Source organism: Stegodyphus dumicola, chromosome X1 (genome assembly GCF_044657685.1).
Source record: "Stegodyphus dumicola isolate Sdum_Otavi_A_Nest chromosome X1, ASM4465768v1".
NCBI lineage: Eukaryota > Metazoa > Arthropoda > Arachnida > Araneae > Eresidae > Stegodyphus > Stegodyphus dumicola.
This window is the reverse complement of record NC_140780.1, coordinates 111774260-111797914: the sequence shown is the minus strand read 5'-3', so window position 1 is coordinate 111797914 and position 23655 is coordinate 111774260. Positions and strand designations below refer to the sequence as shown.

Below are 23655 nucleotides of genomic sequence, written 5' to 3'. Positions count from 1 at the left end.
ATGAGAAAAAATAAAAAGAGTCTTCCCACCTAAACACTGTATAGTATCATCTGTGGACAATCGGCCGGTTTTTTGTGTAGGAGCACGAATGTCTTTGATTAGACTCATCAATAAATTTTCTCTAAATTCTGCGTGACATCTTTTTTTGACATTTTACTTCATAGCATATTCATTGAATAAAATGTATAAGTTCACAATGTAAGTTTCCAATCCCCAAAGAATTAACTTTCACCACAATTTCAAAGTCTTCCTCATAAAACAATAGTATGTTGCGTACTGGTCAGTGAAGTCTACTACACCCATATATTTATTATAATCTAATATGATAGTTGGTTTGTTTACTTTTTTTTCACTAACATTTTCAGTCGTCTTTGATCTTTTTCTGGCAGGTTGTGAAATACTAGAAGATTGTTTTCTACTAAACATTGTGACCACGCTTTTGTCACATCATGTTACTAGTGTCTTTCCTTTTCTATAAGTGATTTTATTTCCAACAACTAATTTTGGTTTTCCTTATTTGTTCTGGCAATCTTTTCGATTGGTCACAATTGTTCCAGTAAGAATGCATTTGGGCTTTAGAAGTTCTGCACCTAAACCTGGGTTCGTATAAAATCTGTCAGTAAAAATATGATACCCTTTACCTTCAGGAATCGAATTTCATAAATTTCGATAGAGCTGCATCACAATTTTGCTAGTGAAATTAAGGTTAGGTTAGGTTATTTAATTACGGCAAAACCTCGAGCGGAGGGATGCCTTCATGGAGGACTTTCTAAAGGAAACTGGCTCGTATACACGTTACACATGGGAAAAACCACAAAAACACCCATGCAGCCAGCCTGTTCGCAGTATTCGAACCTCGGAACGAACTACCAGTGTTCAGCGTCTTCAACGCCTGGCCGCCAATGGGCCCAAAAGAAACTTGTAGTTGTTTGAAATTTCTTTGTAAATGTTGTTATTTTTGGTAGTCTACTTGATAATTAGATGATGCATAATATAGGGTGATATTTGATTGGAGATATTTAAATTTAACTTTGTATCCCGTATTGGCCGCTGGTGGTCACCTAGTGAAATTAAGATCTGATCTAATTAATCCATATGTTGTAATTTTACCATAATATGGAACAAATTTATATAAATAACTTGTCTTAGAATTTGCTACAGCACAAACTCAAAGTTCCCATTTTGTTGGTTTTTTTAGGGTTAGACATGAGAAAGTTTACTTCTCCTTGAACGAGATTGTAGATTCATCAATTACCAAATTTTCAAGAGGTATATAATTTTCCATAAATTTTTGGTTTACGAAATCCAGATAGTTGCTTTCTCTTTCTGTCCTTGTCCCCGTCTTTTGAGTGTTTTTTCTTCTAAATTTCCTCTACAATAATTTCTTCATCAGAATTAGTCTCAGTTTAAAAAGGAACCGAAAACAATAGCTCAGACGCTTTTGTAAAATTTATATCATCTTCCAGTCACTCAAGTTCATTATCTATTTGAGTCATACATTCGTCATCACTACTTTCATATTCATTGGTGAATGATTGTTTTCTCTTGATTCGAGGCATATATATTTTTATACTTATTAGCACATAAAATAAATAAATATAACAGTTCAATTATTATTATTATTTAATTAAAACATATGTTTTTATGTACACAAAATATCAAAGACGACAAAAAATACTATTTTTCTCTAACGCATACTGTCCGTCTATGAGAAGAACAGTCCCTGCCACAGTGTCTGGTGGGTGGCTGTCGTTATAGCAACAGGGCTAGTGTTGCTTTATTGTTATTTTGTTTTTGGCGACTACTGGCTGAGGGAAAAAAGAGTTTACCATTCATCTTCAAGACACCCCTATGGAAAATGGGTCAAGGCTAGTTTCTACGGCAACAGACAGCTGCAAACTAAGTGGCAAGAGCTTTTCTTATGATCAACAGATTGTAGGGAGCTTGCTTTCCTGAAGACAGCGCTACTGTGATGAATGCGTTTTGGACATTGCTACCGTACAGTATATTCTTGCTACGATTCAGCATATGACAAGCAATGGGAGAGTCAAGGTTTGTGACAAGCATTGTGAAGCGAGGTTGTTTCAATAGAACGTAGATGAATACCTCAGTGAGTGTGTATGGAAATGCTTAGAAGTACTATTGGATTAAACGTTACTCACGTACCAGATTGATGTAATCCTAACTTCTTACATTTATATTTTTATTAAAATCTCGCTATTGTTTTATTATTCTTGCTATTGTTTTATAACTTGAGTTTGGAGTCATTTCAACCCTAAAATACAACAGAGGTTTTGTGTGGCATGTTCGTCTACTACACCACACTACAAATGACTCTTTTGATCCTAATGTAAATATACTACTAAAAAGAATTTAAAATAATATAAATTGGTCAAATGTAATAAATTTAGACTTTATTCACAAAGTACAAAAAATTTGAAAGAAAAAAAAAACAGTTTTGAACATTTTCAATTATTTTAGGAATACCATGTACATGTATGTAATACCATGTGTCGAGTCTAGCTCGACAAAGGAGTTGATGTAAGAAATCTATGTCAAGCCACACTTTACATATGTTAAAATTATACTAAAATGAATTTAAAATTATCTAATTTGGTTAAACATAATAAATTTAGTTTTTATTTACATATTACAAAATATTTGAAAGAAAAAAGATTTAAACGTTTAAAATTATTTTAGAAATTACAATGCATAAAGTCGAGTCTAGCTTGCCAAAGGAGTTGGCATAAGAAATACAATGTCAAGCCGCACTCGACATAAAAGTCCTAAGGGTTAATACTCTCTACCATACCATATGACTGTGGATGTAAAAGTGTCATTTGGGTTTTGTACATGTCAACTAGTTTGCAGAGTTTGTTGATTACAGGCAAGATAAAAGTCCTTCTTTGATCAGAATGTAACTGAAGAGGCACTCCAAACTTGGGAATCCAAAGCTGTATCATTACCTCTGCTAACGTGACAGTTTACAAATAGACAGAATAGAGATAGAATATGCTTCAGGCCCCTTGCAAAAGTAAACAATGACAAAGAAGATGTGTTTGTAGCCATCAACAGTTCATGGCAAAGGTCCCATCATGTCAAATGCAATGTGTTCAAAAGGCACTCCTACACTGTAAAGTTACAAATTCCTTCGGTTGAGTTTTTTCTGTCATTTCCAGCCAACACAGGCATCACAATATTGGCACCACTTTTCTACATCAGCCCTTGCTTTACTCCAACAGAAGCGTTTTCTGAACTAAGTCTTCCTTATTCTGAAGTAGTGTCTGTCAAACTGCTATACAGCTCTTTAAAGATGTCTGAGATCAGAGATCTTGGATGTAACATCTGCCACTGGAATACCTTTTCATCCATTTCAAACTTCCAATAAAAGACACCATTTCAAATGTGAAGCGAGTCCCAGGCAACCCAATATTGTTTTGTAATACGAATATAGATCAATATGCTCTGTTATGTAGGTTTTCTACCTGATGAAACTGACTCCATTAAGTCAATTTTTAGTTTCATGTTGTCATCTTCCAACTGGTCTTATTCGACTTATTTGTCACTCCTTGGATCTGGGTCAGACAATACTGAATTTGTAATTTGACATACTACCAGATTAACCAGCTCGTATTTTGCATCAACCTCGAATGAATACTGGCAGCTTTCTGAGCAGTTGACGTTTCCACGTGCCGATCCTTTCTGATGATGAACAGTGATATCATGTTCCTGAAGTCTCTGGGTATATGGCCTTCAGTATTCTTGAAATTTTAGAGCCAGGTCAATGATGCATGATCTTTGGGAAGCAGGCATTTTCTACCATAGAGAATTTTATGGTGTAAAGTGCTTTCTAGATCCTTGAAATCATCATTCACAGGGCTTTCTGTATCTCAGGATCCTGAATGCCATCGATGAAGTATTGCAGGGACCAGATTTCCCTTGTTTCTGTTGTAAAGTCAGAAAAGATGCAACGAGACAAGACTTTCAGCATCCATAGTGAGCTTCATGAATGTTTCCGTTGGCGAGATTTTAACTGACACTGCTATAAAATACTTCTCACAAAAGCATAGTTCCAACATGAAGGGTACAGCTTCGAAGTCTAGCCTCTGGTTTCCAGGCAGAGTTTGAAGGATATCTGCTGTCAAAGAAGCAGCAAGATGGCAGGCATTAGTTGCAGAATCCCATTTATTTGTGTCCGCCAATATAGAGTACTGAACCATGCACATCTGTCACGAGGTCTTTCCATTATTCATGAATACCTTTAGAGAGGGTCAAGAAGATGTATTACAAATCTAAAGACACCAAAACTGTGTCCAACTTGCACTATACATTTCTTCAAGTTGTCAACTTCCTTGGCAAAAGCAACAAAAAACTTTGCCATCAATTTTTTCCTTCAATTTCAGAACCTCTCTATTCAATTTGTTGTTCAATACCAGACATTCTTTCTTTGCTTTCTCCAATTTTTATTTTCAACTGTGTCTATTCTGCTTTTCATAGACTCCAAATTGTTTTCTATTATGGCAGTAATTTCTCTTTTCACTTCCACTTGACCTGCTTCAACCTATTCTTGAATAACTTTCATTTTTCTTTAATGGATACTTGGCCTGATTCCACCTCTTCTTTAACAGACTTGACAGCCTTTCCAACATTTCCTGCCTCACTTTCACTTCCTTTAGGAGTGCAGCAAATGATGTCACCAGCTGTAGATGCTTCTCCATTATTCTTGTCACCGGCATTCAATCTCACTTCTCAGGGTTCATAGCCACATTTCAGTTAAAAAAATAAGCACCTATAAGCACTTTTCAAGCACATTTTAAGGAAAAAATAAGCACCTGTCTAATTACATTATACACAACTGCATAATGCATAACTTTAAAAGAAAAATTAGACTTGTAATTTAAAATATGAGCAACGCAATATTTATTAAGAGAATGAGCATTACCTCAACAATGGAAAACAATTAACTTTTTTTTAATTTTAAATGACAGTTCCATTTACAGAATTAGTTTTACAATGAGAGAAAAAAAAACTCTGCAGAAATAAAATATATTACAAAATTTAATGATGATATTTCAGTTGAAAATGTAGAAAATAAATAATAATAAGCCATATTAATTGTACATTAATAAGCCATATTAATTTCGTTTGGCACCTAATAATAAATACAATTTATTTTTCCACTCATATTAATATTTAAAGAATTTAACTTAAATCAAAATTCTGAACATTTTCTAAATTTTCATTGCATAACAGTTTTCCCTTAACATATATCCCAAGCAAAGTAATTTAAGTAAAAAAGAGGCACATTTCTGAAATCAGAAGACGGGAAATTGCTTCAGTCAGTCATCCTTTAACAGTAAAAGCTTAACTAACCAGCATACTCGGAAATTCCCGAATTTTCCGGATAGTAACTGGAAAAAGAGGAGTGGGGGAGGTTCTTTAGATTTAAATTTAGGCTAAATAAATGATTTTGACATTTCGATATGTGCATCATATAAAAACCAACGGAACTGAGAAATATTCTGCTTAGAAAGCACAGTAAAACTTTTTTAAGTGTTCAGAAACAAATCTCAGACTGAACATCAAAATTAATTATCAATGCAAAATACCGCAAACCTTATTGCGCGATACGTGCGGCATAATTCTTCCATATGTGATATTACGCAATTGGAATTAACACCTGTCGGTATTCGGAGAAAGAAGAACTAAATAAAGGAAAAGAAAGACTTACTAATCTGGGGTGTTTCTGATTCTAATTTTCAACAGACTGTATTAAATTTTCAGAATAGAATCAATCTTCGCTTGGGTTGGGTAGACCGCAAAAACTTTTAGTCCTATTCAATCCAGATTGGACAGTGACAAAAAAAAAGTCTGCTGCTTCAATATTAGAGATTTTGCGGAGAAACTCCCAACCTCCGTACTGTATAACGTATTGGCAAAGAAAATGAAATTATTTTGACTATTCGATTACTTTCCTTTTATTTAAGCCATTCCGAATATTATTCCTTAGAAAGCTAATCTGTGTAAAAACACACCCATTTTTGGAAGTTTATCTATACTTCAGCAGTTACTGCAATTATATTATTATAAATATTCATAAATATGCTCATAATATAAGCATAAGGATCATAATAAACACGAATATGAACTGACCACGCGGAACGAGAATGCAAATTTATTAAAATCTTGATAGAAATTCAAACGTGTGTAGTATTTGTGTGGGAGGAAAAGAATACCGAATGTACCAGAATTTTCTACGTTTTCGCAATTCTTTGGCCAATAGAACGACGTGCACCTGTCTGTACTCTCGCACGCACCATAGGTGACCTTAATGCAGAGGAAGGGGGGAAAAGCAATTTTAGGGAGTATGATTCACCATCTGACGTTGCATATAAGGAAAAAAAGTTGTTTATTTAGTTTCGGCTTTGGTACGGGGAAAAAATGCGCGTTCATTAAAAACAAAAGATTAAAAAAAAGTACTAAAAGCAAAAAATAAGCACTAAAAACAAAAAAAAAAATAAGGGCTTTAAAGAAAAAGTAAGCACCTATAAGCACCTTTATATTTTATTTTCAAATATAAGGACTTATAAGCACTTGTAAGGACCACTACGAACCCTGCTTCTGACGCAAAAAATTACTACATGTGTACGTGTTCATAATAAATAGAATGCACACAGAACCAAGACAACTTGATGAAATTTATTTTCAAAAAATAAATAAATAAAAACTCTGTACAGTTCTGGAACTTTTCACACAGTACTCACTCAGCTTTTCTCGCGGTACAACAAAGCACAATGAGTAGTTACCACTACAAACTACTGAGAATGTTGAACGCAAGACAATGCAAAGTGCATCTAAATCAATCTGGCAGACAGATCTCTCAGTACTCTGAACTCAACTGAAAACTGATGCTCTCTCTGGTTTTGTATAGTTTTCCTCTATCCACCGAGAAATTTCCAGTACCATCAATTTCTCAAAATTGCAGGAAGGCATGCACAGTTATAGTTACACTAGGGCCAGATACAGTAACTGTTATATAAGTGTCGGACCAGTTAGTTATACAGGGATCAAACCAAAATATCACTAAATGGTTGCCAAGCTTGACAACTTTGGGCAGTTTTTTGTCAAATTTGGTAATAAAATTAGTTACCTCTGAACTCTATTTTTCCAGCAGTACTTCTTATTTTGAAGCTTTTCATACTACATGTACACGAGATACTACAGTTTACATATAATTTCACTAACATTATTTACATGTACACAAATTTCAAAACAGTATACTTATAAGTAAATATAGCTTGAGATCCAATTGTAAAAGAAGCATGTCAATGTAAAATTCAAATAGCTTGCGATGTTTTTTAATGTATGCTGAATTGCAATTTATTATTTTATACAACATTTCAATAAAATACAGAAATGGGCATTTTGTGTTTTTATCTTATTACAAAATGGTTCAAAAATGCAATATCAACAGGGATTGAGTTAGAGCAAAACTCATTTTTATTTTCCAGCCACATGTTAGATCTATTATTTATATTAATTAAGTGACCATGAAACTAATGTTAAATTTATTTTCAGCATTTTGCAGTTTAATCATTTACTCCAAAGAATACATTACTAAAAATGAAATGAAAGAATGACTGCAAGACTCTTATTCAGATTACATTATTTATAAAACACTCAATATAAATACTCATGTTAAAGGAACATAAATATAATCAAAAAATGAAAAAGAATTAAAAATTCCTCAACATTATGTGAACCTTGTTGTACTTCAAGTAACTAAAAAATGTCAGAAATATGAAAATTACTTACATAACCTTCAGGATGAAGTTTAATAAGAAATTTCCGTCGTTTGAAACTTATTTTTCTAATTTTAGCCCAAGAAAAGGTATTTATCTTCGTATAGTTTTGGAAGACCAAGACACCCATGTGAGCAGCAGCAAGATTCAAAGGAACTCCTTCACTATCCTAAAATGAACACAAGATTTAAAACACAACATTATGAGGAAAGTCTGATTTATTTATTAAAATCAGAAAATTATTTCATTGAGACTATAAAAATACAATGTAAATACCAGAAGGTGGTGTGGTGTGGTGTATTTAATTATGGCAAAGCATACTAGGGCTATCTGCCTAAGGGGAGGGATGCCTTTCGTGGAGGACTTTCTAAGGGAAACTGGCTCGTATACACGTTACACATGGGGAAAACCACGAAAACGCCCATGCAGCCAGCCCGTTCGCGGGATTCGAACCTCGGACCGAACTACCAGTGTTCAGCGACTTTACCGCTCGGCCGCTGGTGGGCTTAAATACCAGAAGGATAGATAACATATGAAATAATATAGTTAATAATATACAAAGGTAAAATTTAATAATTCTCAGTTTTCAACAAGAAAGTAAAACAAAAGAAAGAAGATACATTAGTGGAAATGTTTTATTCAAGAAATCAAATATTAAAAAGAAAAACTGAAACTATAACATTAAATATAATACATAAGTAATCTGTGACATCATTATGTAACATTTAAATTTTACAGGGGTAGCAACTTCCATTGCCTAGGTGCCAAAACAGACCTTCCTTTCAATATTTTGTATATCTTGACCATAGTTCTGAGCATAGCAAACACACGAAAACCCATACAAGACGATCAAAGAGCTGAAGCCATCAATTCAAAATTCAGCCAACGAAGCAGACGGGTCATTTGTGAAAGCTCAGCTAACTTAAATTCCATTTTTTTAAATGTGGTTCTGATGTGTTGAACTAAAGTTTTATCTTAGTTTAACAATGTAAGCTACTCGATTCCTAAAAGGCTTGAAAACCCTTTCCTACCTGAGAATTGGCAACATTTAAAATCTGTCAATTTACCGGGTGATGAAAATATTGTCCTAATAACAGATCCTCATACCTCACTTAAAAGTTGCAGTTAAAGAGAATGTCTAAATCTTACTCTTCCCTCTAAACTGTATATCCATCATTTAGCCAATGTATATCAGAGTGCTGTGTATGCTGACCTTTCTAAAATTTTCAGAAAAATTTATAGAACATTAAAAAATTTTTGTAATATTTCAAAAAACAGTTTGTTGTTTACAGAACTGTAAGGTTATGAAAGGACATGCATGCAAATATTTCAAAACACACATAATTTATGGCTCAGTTACCATATTTTATGATGATGCTGATAGTTATGAATTTGAATGTCATAATTTATGGCTCAGTTACCATATTTTATGATGATGCTGATAGTTATGAATTTGAATGTTTCTTGATATCAAAAACAAAAAGCTTAATTTTCCAATTAATGGAATTTCTGAAGAAATGCCGAGAAGTGACAATCAATCATAATGTAACAGAAATTTCTCACTGCGATGTCAAAAGTCGCAATCATCAATCAACTAATGGATGGATGGTTAAATTTGTAATGGTTTTAAATCCACAAAATATCGCCACTCGCTGAACAGACTGAAAAAGGGTTTTTTAAGAATGAAAAAATTTCAATTCACAGATTAGCAAGAATTTTTGATAAGGAAGAAAAAAAACAGTTCTTGAATGGTAGAAATTCGGAAAATTGTGTCTATCCAAATTTAAAACGAAAGTACATTCATTTTAAATTTACATGGGCAAAATTTATATGTATATTCTTTCAATGTTAGTAAACAACTTACACTGAAAGAAATGTTTAACAAAACAAACAAATATATATATTGAGTTTCTTTTGTAAATTTTGATTCCATTAAAGCCATAAAAACTTCATTATTTCACAGACAACTAATTTTTATCTAACACTTTTATATTTGATAATTTTTACATGTAATTTACTAGATTTAAACTGATTATCTAAAATCTAGCAATTTCTGAAATACGGAATAGAAGTCCTGACCATTCCAGATCTCAGACTTTGTACTGAATTACATTTCTAGTTAAAACTATTATAATGTAAACAATCACAACAAAAAGCATAAAACTATAAAATACTAGTGATAAATGCTTATTGTTTCAAGTCAATGCAAACATACCTGTGCTCAGATTATTAACACAGTTATTTTTCTCGGTGCATTTTCACCAGTGTCGCAAAATTGTTGTAAACACAACTTTGTTGCTAGATAGAAACAATTATATGCCTATATTCAGGAAGTAAAACCTGATATGAAAGCTGGAAAAGAGTTAGCATTATGCCATAAAAAGGGGGAAGCAAATTGAACAAACTGCAACTTGCTGGGTATATTCAGGGCATCCAACTGAATCTTATAAGGGAAGCCACTGACCTGCCAGTAATAACTACTACAAAAATTTCATGGATGGGCAACTATGCAAACAAATTAATAAGTTCTTTGTTTAAAATGTGATAAGAAATTATTTTAGATGCTTTCTTTGTAATTTATTTATTCCACCCCAATTTTTTTCACTTTAAATCTCATAATTTTCCATTTATAACAAAATCTGCCGCATTTCTGGTCCCAAACTGTGATAAAATGACTTTCTTTTCCTTGGCCACAGCAAATCCTAGATAAATGAAACCATAAATGCCATAACAACAGATATGGGGAAACAACTGCTCTTCTTATCCTATTTTTACATTTCATTATCAGTTCCCTTAGAATTACAAATTTCACTCTAAAGAATAAAATAATTAAATGCATAGAAAGCAAAAATCTGAAAGATTTCAGATTTTATATTATGCCCAAATGGGTGTTTTTTTTTTTTTTTCCCATTTTGTGAGTTACCTTATTAAATATCACGTTCTTTTGCATCATTTAGTTCTTTTGCACTTAAACCATAAAATTCAACAGCAATATCACAAAATATTTAAAAAAGCATATCTTTATAATTTTCAATACACAGTCTCATGTGCTGGAGATAATTTTTTCCCATGCATTGTTGCCCTTTACTCACTTTGAAATCGTTCAGTTTGTTAATAAAAATTTTTTTAATGTTTGACAATATATGAATTATAGATAACAAGACAAATTCCAAATTTAGGCTTCTAGATGCCCATATTCGTATTGAGGACTACGATATTCAAAATTTGATGTCCCTAGGTACTGTTGTTTTTTAACAGTGTGCGAAACATACATACATTCATGAAGATTCTTCATTATTTAATTTCTTTAAATAAAATGCAGGACTCTAATATTTGGTGACAATTTGAAAAGCGAACCGATGCAAAATGCCAAAATGAAATTAATAGCCCTTCTGGGCAAATTGCCCCTTTGGGCTAAAAATGCAATAAATGACCACAAATCAGTGCTCAAAATAAGCAACAAACAAAATTACCACCAAAAAACAATAATAAATAAATAAAGCAAATACAACATAAAATGCAATACACAACATATTAAAAAACACAAATACATTTCATTACAATATAACCTCACCTTCGCAGGAGTCATTTTTATCCCATACAGCTCACATCGCCTGGCAGTCTCCAACAAATTGAGATCAGCTTCAGCTGGTGACTGTCCACTAGTGAATAAAAACCATCTAATAGAAACTAGATCTGAATACAATTATTATCATCATGAACTCTTTATGAACAGTAGTATCATGAATTAAGGATTTTAAAAAACAAGAAAATTATTTTACTAACAATTGCAATGCCTTCACACAAATATTTATTACCTCTTCTCCAGAAATACTCATGCAGTCAAATCCTGATTTTACATCAACAAATGTGTACTTTATGATGAAGTGAACTATATTTCCAGCAACCCTTTATATGTATAATTAGGTTCTCTTGCAGATTTCATTAGATGATAATTTATATTCACTTGCTCATTCAGTTGGTAAAAAAAGATTAAAGTTTAGAATTTGCAATTAACAGATAATGATGCAAGTCATTCTCACCAACACAAAATCATACTACTAAAAAAAAGAGCAAAAATGGCTACAACATAGTTTTGTTTTGGAAACAGAGTGTTAATAATTTTAACCAGCTGAATAAAATTAATGATTTAAATCATGATGTTAATCAGTTTTCTTAATGATCAGAATGTGTTAAAATCAAAGATCCATCTTTTATAAATATTTTAATCACTGAATACCAAAAATAAAAGCATTTAAAGAACTAAAACTAAATTTGTTTAAAATATTTTAAACAAACCATACTAGTACAATACAAGAAACCGTATCACTTCCATCTCCATATAGTTTCAGGCAAAAATCTGATGATGGATGTATGATTTATGCAAATATATTACAAAAATCATCATCTCAAAAATCTACAATAAATCCTTCAGTACACAAACTTTTTATATCTCAAATGTATCATTTTGTAGTGCAAAAGACACCCTCATTTCAAAAAATTAGTGAAGATGCTGCCTCCATTTAAAACTGAAAATTATTAAATGATACATATGAAGAATAAATATAAAAAATACAGCAATGCATTAGCTAATTAAACAGCATGTAAGATGGCAGAGGGTTTGTCTAATATCCACAATTATTCATTAATCTATTACAATAGATTGAAGCATTCAATAGTGAAACTTATTGATTCATCATTAAAATGACATACAAATAAAAATTTACTTATCCTTGCTCTTAAAACCATTAAAGTTAACCACAAATTTAAATGTAAAATTTGCAGTTTTGTAACTGATAATACAGCAAATATGGAAAAAACGAGAAAAAGTAATATAATTTTCAGATTATATCTCACAGTTGTTCAGCATGTATAATTCACTTACTGATCACAACTTTAAATATATCAAATGTTACTCAGCATGTTATTCAAATCATAAAATATTTTTGAAATCACCCCCCTACTTAATCCAAATTTAATACATGCTATGATACAGATTTAAATATACTGTCTGAAATATGTTCGAATTCAGTATGTAACTAACTCCCTTGAAAGCTGTATTAAATGTGGCCAATTAGCATTAAAGATCTGGCCAATTTTCATGGAACTTGCAGAAGAGAACTGAGATGTAATAGACAAAAATAGTCAGTCTGGAAGCTCTTAATATGGCAATCAAATGAAATGTAAAAGACCTCTTACTTTATTCAAAGCCAGTTTCAGATGCTTTGGATAAAATTTGAAAGAAAAACTGCAGCACTGCTGAAGCTGTTAAAATTTGGAAAGAATGTTGAAAACTGCTGGAAAATCTTAACACACATAAAATTATTTAAAATACGATACAAACAAGCACTGTCAAAAGCACATTGTTTAGCACATATTTGATCACCAAAATACAAAGTTCAAGCTTTACTAGCAATGAAGACGCTTTTTTCAGCATTATATTGAAATTTATAATTCATACTCCATTGTTCTATGAAACCCATTTTGAAAATGAGTTGAATGAATGATCACATTTAAGAAGCAGAAATCAACCTTGTGAAAGAATGCAAAAGGAAAAAAGAACTGGATGTCACTGAATTGACATGAAAGCGAGAACTTTAAGCAGTAGAGATTGAAAAATTGTTTTCTTCTTCTGGAATTGCACTCAACATACTGTGAAATCAAGAGTGAAGAGGCAGAAAAAATGTTTTTTGTCTAAGAGCTCAATAAAAATGATAATAATGCAAATATGTGATAAAATGTTTTGAAAAAATTATAAGTACCATTTTAATGGTTATATTTATTCAGATTTTTTATTTATGTTTTCAAAAATATTCATAAAAGAATTCATATTCATTCATATTATGTTTTCAAAAATATTCATTCATATTTTCAAAAATATTCATTTCATAAAAAGTATGACAAGAAAATATTTTTTATTTCCTAGAATGCACATGTGTGTATATTGCATTTGATTAAAGTGATTTACAATTTACTAATTGCAAAGATATTAACTAATCTTACAAAGCAGCTATCATATTGTTTCTTATGTTGCTAATTAATAACACTATGTACGAATTATATTACTTTACTTATCGATTATTGCATAGTTTACATAAAAACATATGTTATGCTTCTTAATGTTACCTAATTAGCGATATAATTAAAATACATTAAAAATCTTCAATGTACGATAACCATTTAATATGTTTAAGAAGGAAAGAAACATTTTTTGTTTTTAATTCTTTAATTTTTTACAGCCTGATCTGAAATCAGATCAACAATCCTAGACACAATGGAGAATTTCTGACTCTCACAAATGATTCAGAATTCAATTCAATTAAGGTAACCCAAAAAGTAACTGAATCCATTTAGTAACATGACAATTTGTGCCAAACAATTTTCTCTAGACAGATATGTGCAGCAACGTACACTACCCAGCAAGAAAATATACTTTTAACATCAGCTCTCTTCAGCTGCAATAACATGTTTCTAAACATAAGAAATATATCTCTTCCGTTATAAAAGGTAGTCATAAAAAAACTTCCCCAATATATATGAACCCCTAGTGGCCTACCTGTTCAACCAATCGAAGCAAAATTTCATGTACTGTTATTTGAGGGTACACTTGAGATTGTGATGATTTAAAAAAAAAAAAATCTGATGTGTACACCACATGACTTTTTTGTACGGAATATTAAATTATACGCATTTTCCCCTGCATTTAATTTAAACTTATTGAACTGAATTTATCTACTTCGTCAATAGCGCATAAACTACAATAAACGCACTCTTTAAAAAATTCACTATATTTATTTACCACAGTAACACTCTGGCGCTAGGTTCACTTAACAGCATTACATCTAATTTATTTTATAACTCAGAATACACAAAACTTAAATCATATGAAGAATTGTCTAATTGTTGCCACATGTTCTATTCAAATACTATAATAAATCTAAAGCGATATATAAAAGAAATTAAACAAATAAAAAGAAACAGTTTTACACAGACGATTCAGAGCCGCTTACCTAATGTGCATGCTCATAAACATTCTCCTCTATCCGAAACAGACAGGCGACAATATTTGTTGCTAATATGAAATACTTATTTCCTCGAATTTCATTACAGATATATTTCTCATTCAATTAATTCTTCAACATTTCATTCATTAATTAATTTCTCACTTTGCAGCATGGAAAAAATAATAAAAACACAAACCATCTTCATAAAATTTTTAAAATACAGAAAAACATAAAACACAAAATACAGTTAAAACAATAAAAAAAATTTTACAATTAAAATCAGAGTGTCAGTGCAAAAACAAGCAATTCGGCCAGCAGGTAAAAAGGCAGGTTTTTCGGTGCACAAAACTAAGTTTCCTTTTGGTACCACTCGGCAAAAAGACACTGAAGGTGTAGCAACTGACTTTATTGACGATTCCGCTAAGTTTCAAATGTAAAAGATATGGTTGCTTTTAAATTGCTGATAATTCTACAACTATTCCATGCAGATTAACTAAAGGCATAAAAACTTTAACCGGAACATAAAAACCACATAATTCAATTACCTTTAAAGCAAAAAATGTGCAATTTACCAACATATAAGAATAAAACAACTCATCTCACAGAGCCCAGTAACAGAGTGGGTATATATACATATATATGTGTGTGTGTGATATTATAATGCATAGTCATCAGGGCTGAATGGAAAGGTAAACAGGCGATGCCAACAAAAATGAATTTTGAAGATGTGCCAATCTTTATTTTCACTCATATGAAGCCATCTTAGTAGATATTTATCTAATCATAATGGATTACAATAATTTCTTACAATTCTAATGGATTACAATAATTTATATACACAGGTTAAGGGAGCGACATCATTTTAGACAAACAAGCAGAGTGGCGGGGATATCTTAGCAGTGGCGAAGCTAGGATAAGAATGACTAACTCACCAGCGGTATCTATACCAGAGTATACAAAATTGTAGAGACAATGTATGATTGGTTAATTTTAGTTTTAGTTAACTTTTTCAAGCTGTGTTATATAACATGGAAATATCATAAATTTGGGAGAACAGATGAATTTAGGGAAAGAGCACCAAATCAAGAATATTTAATTTTGAGGTCACCAATTATTCTTAATGCAGCTATCATACTTTGCTATATCTTGTGTGTATATATATATATATATATATATATATATATATACAGGGTGATCAAAAAGTCAGTATAAATTTGAAAACTTAATAAATCACGGAATAATGTAGATAGAGAGGTAAAAATTGACACACATACTTAGAATGACATGGGGTTTTATTAGAACCAAAAAAAAGTTCAAAAAATGTCCGACAGATTACTGTTATCGGGCCTTTTTTCTTCGAGGAAATGCGTGATTCTGGTTTTGTAACTGCTACCGTGACGAGTGAGAGGTACGCCCATATGTTACAGAATCGCATCGTCCCCAGCCTGGCTGATAAACACCTGCTGGAACGTATGTTTTTATGCAGGATGGTGCTCCACCCCATATTGCTAGACGCGTGAAAGATCTCTTGCGCGCGTCGTTTGGTGATGATCGTGTGCTCAGCCGCCACTTTCGTCATGCTTGGCCTCCCAGGTCCCCAGACCTCAGTCCATGCGATTATTGGCTTTGGGGTTACCTGAAGTCGCAAGTGTATCAAGATCGACCGACATCTCTAGGGATGCTGAAAGACAACATCCGACGCCAATGCCTCAACATAACTCCGGACATGCTTTACAGTGCCGTTCACAACATTATCCCTCGACTACAGCTATTGTTGAGGAATGATGTTGAACATATTGAGGATTTCCTGTAAAGAACATTATCTTTGCTTTGTCTTAATTTGTTATGCTAATTATCGCTTTTCTGATCAGATTATTGCTTTTCTAATAAAACCCTATGTTATTCTAAGTATGTGCGTCAATTTTTACCTCTCTATCTACATTATTCCGTGATTTATTAAGTTTTCAAATTTATACTGACTTTTTGATCACCCGGTACTTTTGGTGTGGCCGATTCCAATCAAAAAGGGAGGTGCACAGTTACATATTATAGCAGTCCTACACAAAAAATTTCAACATTCTGAGACTACTTTGAGGCTTTTTGAGTTATGCAAGATAGATACATACATACGTACAGATGCCATGGAAAAAAATCTCTTCTGAATCCGTTTTAAATCCGTTTTATATTACGCTTGGGGAAAAGAGTCCTTTATTCTGTCCTTACAAAAAGGTGTCACGCAAAAGCATCATTAAATTGCATTCAGTAGCGGTCAAAAATGGATATTGAAATATGATACCCAGAATTTTTTGTGATTACAGTACTTCCTTTACTTTGTATAAGGAAATAATAATAAAGCTCTATTGTTTCCGGTTGCAGTGAAAAAATTTCAAAATTTTGATAAATTTGTGCATGAAAAAAATTGGGTGTTGCCATTCAAAAATTTCAAAATTTTTTCACTGTAACCATAAGCGATCTATTGTTTTAAATCTTCACAATATTGGAGTTTTCATTTCAACTGATTGAGTAGATAGGCTGCCAGAGGTTAATATACTAGGACAGTTTTTTTATAACCCTGTATAAACAAAAAAGTAACGAAAATAATATATTTTGTGCACTTTTCTCTGATAATACTTACCTTGAAAATAGGAACAATATTACGAGAGCTAAGGGAAAAAAAATTAATTAAACAGTAGCTAATATTCAATGTTGGTGCATATATTTTTCTGTAGAAAGCTGTTTGGCATACATTACCCTGCAAAGCAAAAGATCTAATTAAATAATCACTATGATTAAATAATATTTATCACAATTTTCCACCTTGAAATCATTTGTGGCTAGAGTCTGCCTTCCCATATTTTAAAGTACAGATTGTATCATACAAGAAAACAAATACAGTTGCTATCCTAGCTATCACTGAAAATTTTCAGCTAGTATTAAAATCCAGTCACTAGTCAATATTCTCAGGGGTAGCATAATATGCAAATACATATTTTAATATAGAAAAATGCATTCAGCCTTTACTAACTTGCACTTTTAAATACGAAAAAGTTAAATCATTTAATATAACACAAAGAATTATGTTGCTTACTTAAGCACATATACACATTTCACTGACCACAATCCGTCAATTTCTTTACAATAAAAATTAAATTACATAAAGCAATAAGTATAAAATAGATAATATGATATGCTGAAATAATAGAACAAGCTAAAAAATATAGCATGCATATTGCATACATTAATCAGAATATGAGTGCTGTATACAATGGCAGTTATTAAATCAATGGGCATCAATATTGCTTGCATCTTTAACACAAACACATCCAAAAAAAATTTACCTCAATTATGGTTTTAGTTACTCATCTGTGTATTTAATACCATCAGACTCAAACCTCTGAACAAGATTTTCAAGAATCACAAGTGAAATATAAAGTTTTCTATCACTGATTGCATGTCTAGTGGATCTAATTGGTGACAACATAACTTCACACTGCAAGCATCTTGTGAACAGCATCCAAATGCCTCACATAGCTTCTGCCACTGCCAACAGGAGAGTACTTTGGCGATTACGAATTTCATATACTACTCCTCTGCAGAGATACGATCAGACATTAAAATCTTCAATGAAACATTTAAACCTTAAATAAAGCCCATCCATATGGTAGCTGCCTCTGCTAACTACCATTCCAATAATGTTTAATTTTCTCATAAGAACATTTTACATACAGAAGTTTTACCTGTAGTGTATGTTTTAAAAGTCAATAATACTTCATATTCTGGTAAATGCATGAAATTAATATATTCCATCTCTAATTATTAAACTTATTTGCTCACTAGTGTTCTATAGATAATGCATCAAGATTGCTTTATAATATATCAGCATCTATGGTACAGTCAAATACTGGGTTGCTAGGAATGGTTTGTCATTTATAACCAATAAGTAGGAAATAGCAATTTTTACAAAAAAAAAAAAAAAAAAAAAATTGCATTTCATTGATAATACAACTTCTTCATCTACACCAACCTTTTATCAATTTATAGCAAATTTCTGCCTACCAATTTCTTAATGTTTGACATTTGCCTTTTCAAGATTTCTACAAAGTCTAATTCCCCCCCCCCCCCCCATTTTGGGAAATGAATGGCATTTCATCACTTAACTGATTTGCTAATAAGTGAAACAGATTATTAGTAAGACAGTAGTAGGACAGTATCAGAAATATGGAGGATGAACGACAATTTCCAAGCCTAACTTCATTTCTGTATAACTTCATTTGTGTAATATTTGCAACACCCATGAGGTATGGTGCTATCTTTGTGGGAAAATTATTCTCCTACAACAGCATTGTCATTACCTTTTTAATCTTCTTTAATTGGTCATAAGATTCAAAATAATGCTTATTTTTACAGTTTTACCTGGTTGAAGAAACACGTAACAAATTATTCCTCTGAAAATCTGTCTACATAATCTTCTTTCGCTGCAAATATACATTTGCTGTTTTCAAAGGAGATGAATAAACCAATTTCATTTCCTGTAACTACAGAAATTTCATCCTTTCACACATCACAATTTGATATAAAAATTTGTTTTAACAGACCTTGCAAGACTGCAGAAAAACAGCCTTGTTAAATCGCTTCACTAAGTCCATAAGAAACCAGATATTAAGATCAAGCTCTATAGTTAGTATAAGTGATTTAAAAAGAAGGGCAGATAATTAAACAAAGGAACTTTATGTCAAAAATTAAAAAAAACTGCATCAATAAATCAAGTGCTGCCATCACATTAATTAAATCTAACTATGTGCAATAAGAATTTGTGATTTTATTTCTAAAAACTTGTTTGTATTCATAAAATCAGAAATAATAATAATACAAAAATAATTAAACAAAAATTTAATAAACTTTTTTTTTTTTTCAAAATTTTTGTTCCTGTTCTTAATCTAATCAGTCTATTTATCCGTAATTATCTCTATTATGGTTATATTGTATGTTGTGTATTACTGAGAAAAACAGAAGAGGTCTATGAAGAAAACCATTTCCTTTAAACCTTTCAGTATGGGCGTGTCATATGTGTATCAGCAGCGAACATTACCTCACGGCCGGGTGTGTCACATTTGAATCGCCATTTAGTTCACTCTATGGGAGGGCGTACAATATTTGACTTTTTAGATAGAACGTTTAATTAGTATTTTTTGTTGCTGCTAGATGTAGCTAGATGTCTGTTATGGGGAAATATATCAAAAGTTAAGTATGTGTACCTTCATTCCTATGCAATGTTTTTTATTTTTGGTATTTTGTTTTGGAATGAGAGGGAGATTCATGGGTGGGTGTTGAGCAATGTAATGTCTTTTTAACTGCATCGTTTGATATAAACAAATGCACATGTTCTCAATGCTTTGAGGTACTTTTTATTTTTATTTTTGTGATATAGGTATCTGAACGTAGAAGAATATACACAAATGCTAATTTGTTAGTGTTGAGTAACGTGATGGCTCCTACTGCGTCATTTCATATAAACAAATAAACATGTTCTCGATGCTCTGGAATACTTTTTAATTTATTTTTTTATTTTTATTGTTTTTATCCCGCATAGTGGAGTAGATGTTCTATCATTAGAGACTTTTTTTATTACTCTTAGATTTTTCCGGCATTGAGTGGCAAAACGAAAGCGCTACCAGACTAGCACAGTTAGCATCGTACAAAAAGGAGATAACATGAGCAAAAATGAAAAGCTGGAAAATGTTTTGCAATAAGAACAAAAGACTTATAGCCAACTTTATATATTGGTCATAAGTAAAACATATCAACCACCTAACACCTCTCCCAAAAACACATTTCAGAAGAAAATGCAACAGCTGTTGTACTCAACAAAATACTAGACGCAGTGTTTCTTAAAGACTCTCCAATAGATAAGGTAGCCGCCTAGACACTATAGTGTTTAGGATGCGGAATCGAAGGGCTTGGGTTCGAATCCAGGAGAGGGACTGACTGAGTGATGATATTACACAAATGCTAAATGAGTTAAATTTGCTGATATTCTATTCCTGCGACATTTGCAGCATTGGACTTCGCATACACCCATGTTTCATAGAATATCATACACTGTCTTATTGCTTCCTTTTTGTAGATTGCACATTGAATTTTTATGAAAGACAGTTTTAATATTTTTTAATTTTAATTATGTGTTGCGTTAAATAAAATCTGTAATTGTTTGGATATTTTTCCATATATATTTAATTGTGGGATAAAGGAAAAATTATATTATTCTAAAATGAGTATTTTATAAAATTTTAAAGAAAAATATAACAATAAAGTTTAAAAATTAATTCTGACAACTACCTAAATGTTCTCATAATGTACCAAAAATTGGAACAATTGGATGAAAAATTTAATTTATAGGAATTTTTTTCCAAAGTTAGGCTTAGCTGCGCGAACTGACCGTCCCACATGACGACGCATCCGGTTAACGCGCCATCCCAAGAACATGCTACGGTAACCGAGATGCCTGTCGTGAACGGGATATACCTACAAAAGATCTTGCTTACATTCTCTGTGCATATCACCATAGCAACATGGACCTTTTAAACTCATATATTATATTAAATAATAAAAGATAAATTCCTTTTTTCTCCAACGAATAAATATGGGCTCCTATAGAGGTCCTTTCATGATCTAGCAAGTTACATCAAAATTCAGGCAAAGGGATTTAAAAAAAAAAAAAAAAAAAAAAAAAAGGACTCAAGTTATTTTCTCAAAATTAGTACAACTTAAAATGGGCTACAAATCACAACAAATAATTCTAATAGCTTAACCGAAGCTATTTCTGCAAAGAATACACAGCATCACACTTATTATTGAACATACAGATGGAGGACAAAATAATGCGAACACCTGTGAAAAAGTACGATATATTTCACACCTGCAACAGAAGTCTACCACCTAATGAGCGTGAAGAGGAAGGTATCAGTCTCTCAACAGGAGTTACCTGCCTTGCATGCTTCGATCGAACTGTCTGTGAGAAGTTGAAATGTCAGACCTGTCAGAGTTCCAAACAGGAATGATAGAGCACGTTTAAGTGGAGTATCGGTTACGAAAACAGCAAACCTTGTGGGGTGTGCGAGGAGTAGGGTATCAGCCGATATGGCAGCATACATGAAAGAGGGTAAGATGATGTCTTCAAAGCACAGAAGTGGCCGAAAGTCAAAGCTGACTGATAAGGATAGATGGGTCTTGAAATGCATAGTAGCCCGAAAGCACAAGCAATCGTTATCAGAGATAGCATCCAAAATGAATAGTCATCTCTAGGATCCCATTTCAACAAAAACTGTCAAAAGGGAACTTCATGCTGCGAACATTTATGGCAGAGTGGCAATTTGTAAATCCTTGGTGACAGCAACTAATGCTTTCAAGCGATGCCAATGGTGCAGAGATCACAAAGGCTGGCTCCCACAGCAGTGGCAACACGCAATATGGTCAGATGAATCGTCATTCACCCTATTTCAGACGACCAGATGCGTTTATGTCTGGGGAACGCCCAAAGATGTGTTTCATCCTGAATGCCTCTTGCCGACTCTGAAGCATGTGGTGGCGCCATTATGGTATGGGGTGCGATATCTTGGCACGATCTTGGGCCACTTGTTATTCTGCATGGGAGGATCACATCCAATCACTATCTAAGCATTCTAGGGGATCTTGTCCATCCTTTTGTAGAGACTGTATTCCCTGGTTAGCGACCACTTTTTCAAGAAGACAATGTGCCTATCTATATTGCTAGGTGTGTTCAAGAATGGTTTGAAGAGCATGACGATGCAATTGAACATCTCATTTGGCCCCCTCAGTCTCCGGATTTGAATATTATTGAACATTTATGGGCATATTTGGAGTCCAAACGTTCCCGATTTCCACCTCCATCCGGACTTTCGGAATTAGAGACCACTCTGCAGGAGGAATGGCGTAATATTCCTTTAAATATTGTCCATGACCTTTATGCACCTATCCTATGTCGCACTGAATCTGTACTTCAGTCAAAGGGGGTCCAACCCCCTATTCATAAAGATTTTCCATTATTTCACTGGTGTTCCTATTATTTTGTCCTCCATCTGTATTTAGATTCAAATACGCAGATTAACTCTTAATGAAATATAATCATACAACTTACATATGCTTTTTATGGTTTTCCATGATTTTGTGTTGAAATTCTGCATCTTGATGAGGAACAAACTTGAATGATGAGACATAAGTATGATCAGGATAATCTTCAGACACAAAATCACCACATTCAGCTGCCGAAAGATAAAAATACTTATTATGGTATCAATTTTAGATTAATATTCAAAAACTGTTTTAGACACATACACTGAATTTTTAAAGCTTGTGGATCATTTTAACACACTTTACTAATCACTGGGATTATTTATATAAAATCTCATTTTTCTTGTTACGACAGATTGTTAACAAACTTGAATTGTTAACAACACAAAGCTAAATAAATTCTTTCAAAATTTTAATATATTAATGTAAAAGAAACATACTGAATAACAATTGTTAGAAGTTCAAATAACACTTTCTTCATTGTGTGGCTGAGGAAGGTTATGTAGTAAATTTTCATTGAACAGGACTTCAAACAAAAATATTACAACATTATGTACAATGTATTTCTTTCAATGATGCATTTTACATTGTAAAGTACATCCCATACATACAAATCATGCATAAGTATTTACGTCTTGACATGAATTAAAATGTGTTTTGTGAGTATGGCAAAGCCTCGAGGGCTATCTGCCTAAGAGAAGGGATGCCTTCATGGAGGACTTTCTAAGGGAAACTGGCTCGTATACACATTACACATGGGG

The 23655-nt window shown here is 32.4% G+C and overlaps 1 protein-coding gene across 3 annotated transcripts in view; it reads right to left on the bottom strand.

The window, feature by feature from the left end:
* Cdep (Chondrocyte-derived ezrin-like domain containing protein) overlaps positions 1-23655 on the bottom strand; it is a 295887-nt gene that overhangs the window by 196118 nt on the left and 76114 nt on the right. For all 3 annotated transcript variants that reach the window (XM_085807133.1, XM_085807131.1, XM_085807132.1), the window contains 3 exons: positions 22962-23085; positions 11377-11464; positions 7816-7971 (listed from right to left, as the gene is read on the bottom strand). In XM_085807133.1, coding sequence (XP_085663259.1) covers positions 7816-7971; positions 11377-11464; positions 22962-23085 — 368 coding nt within the window. The remainder of the gene's footprint in view (positions 1-7815; positions 7972-11376; positions 11465-22961; positions 23086-23655) is intronic.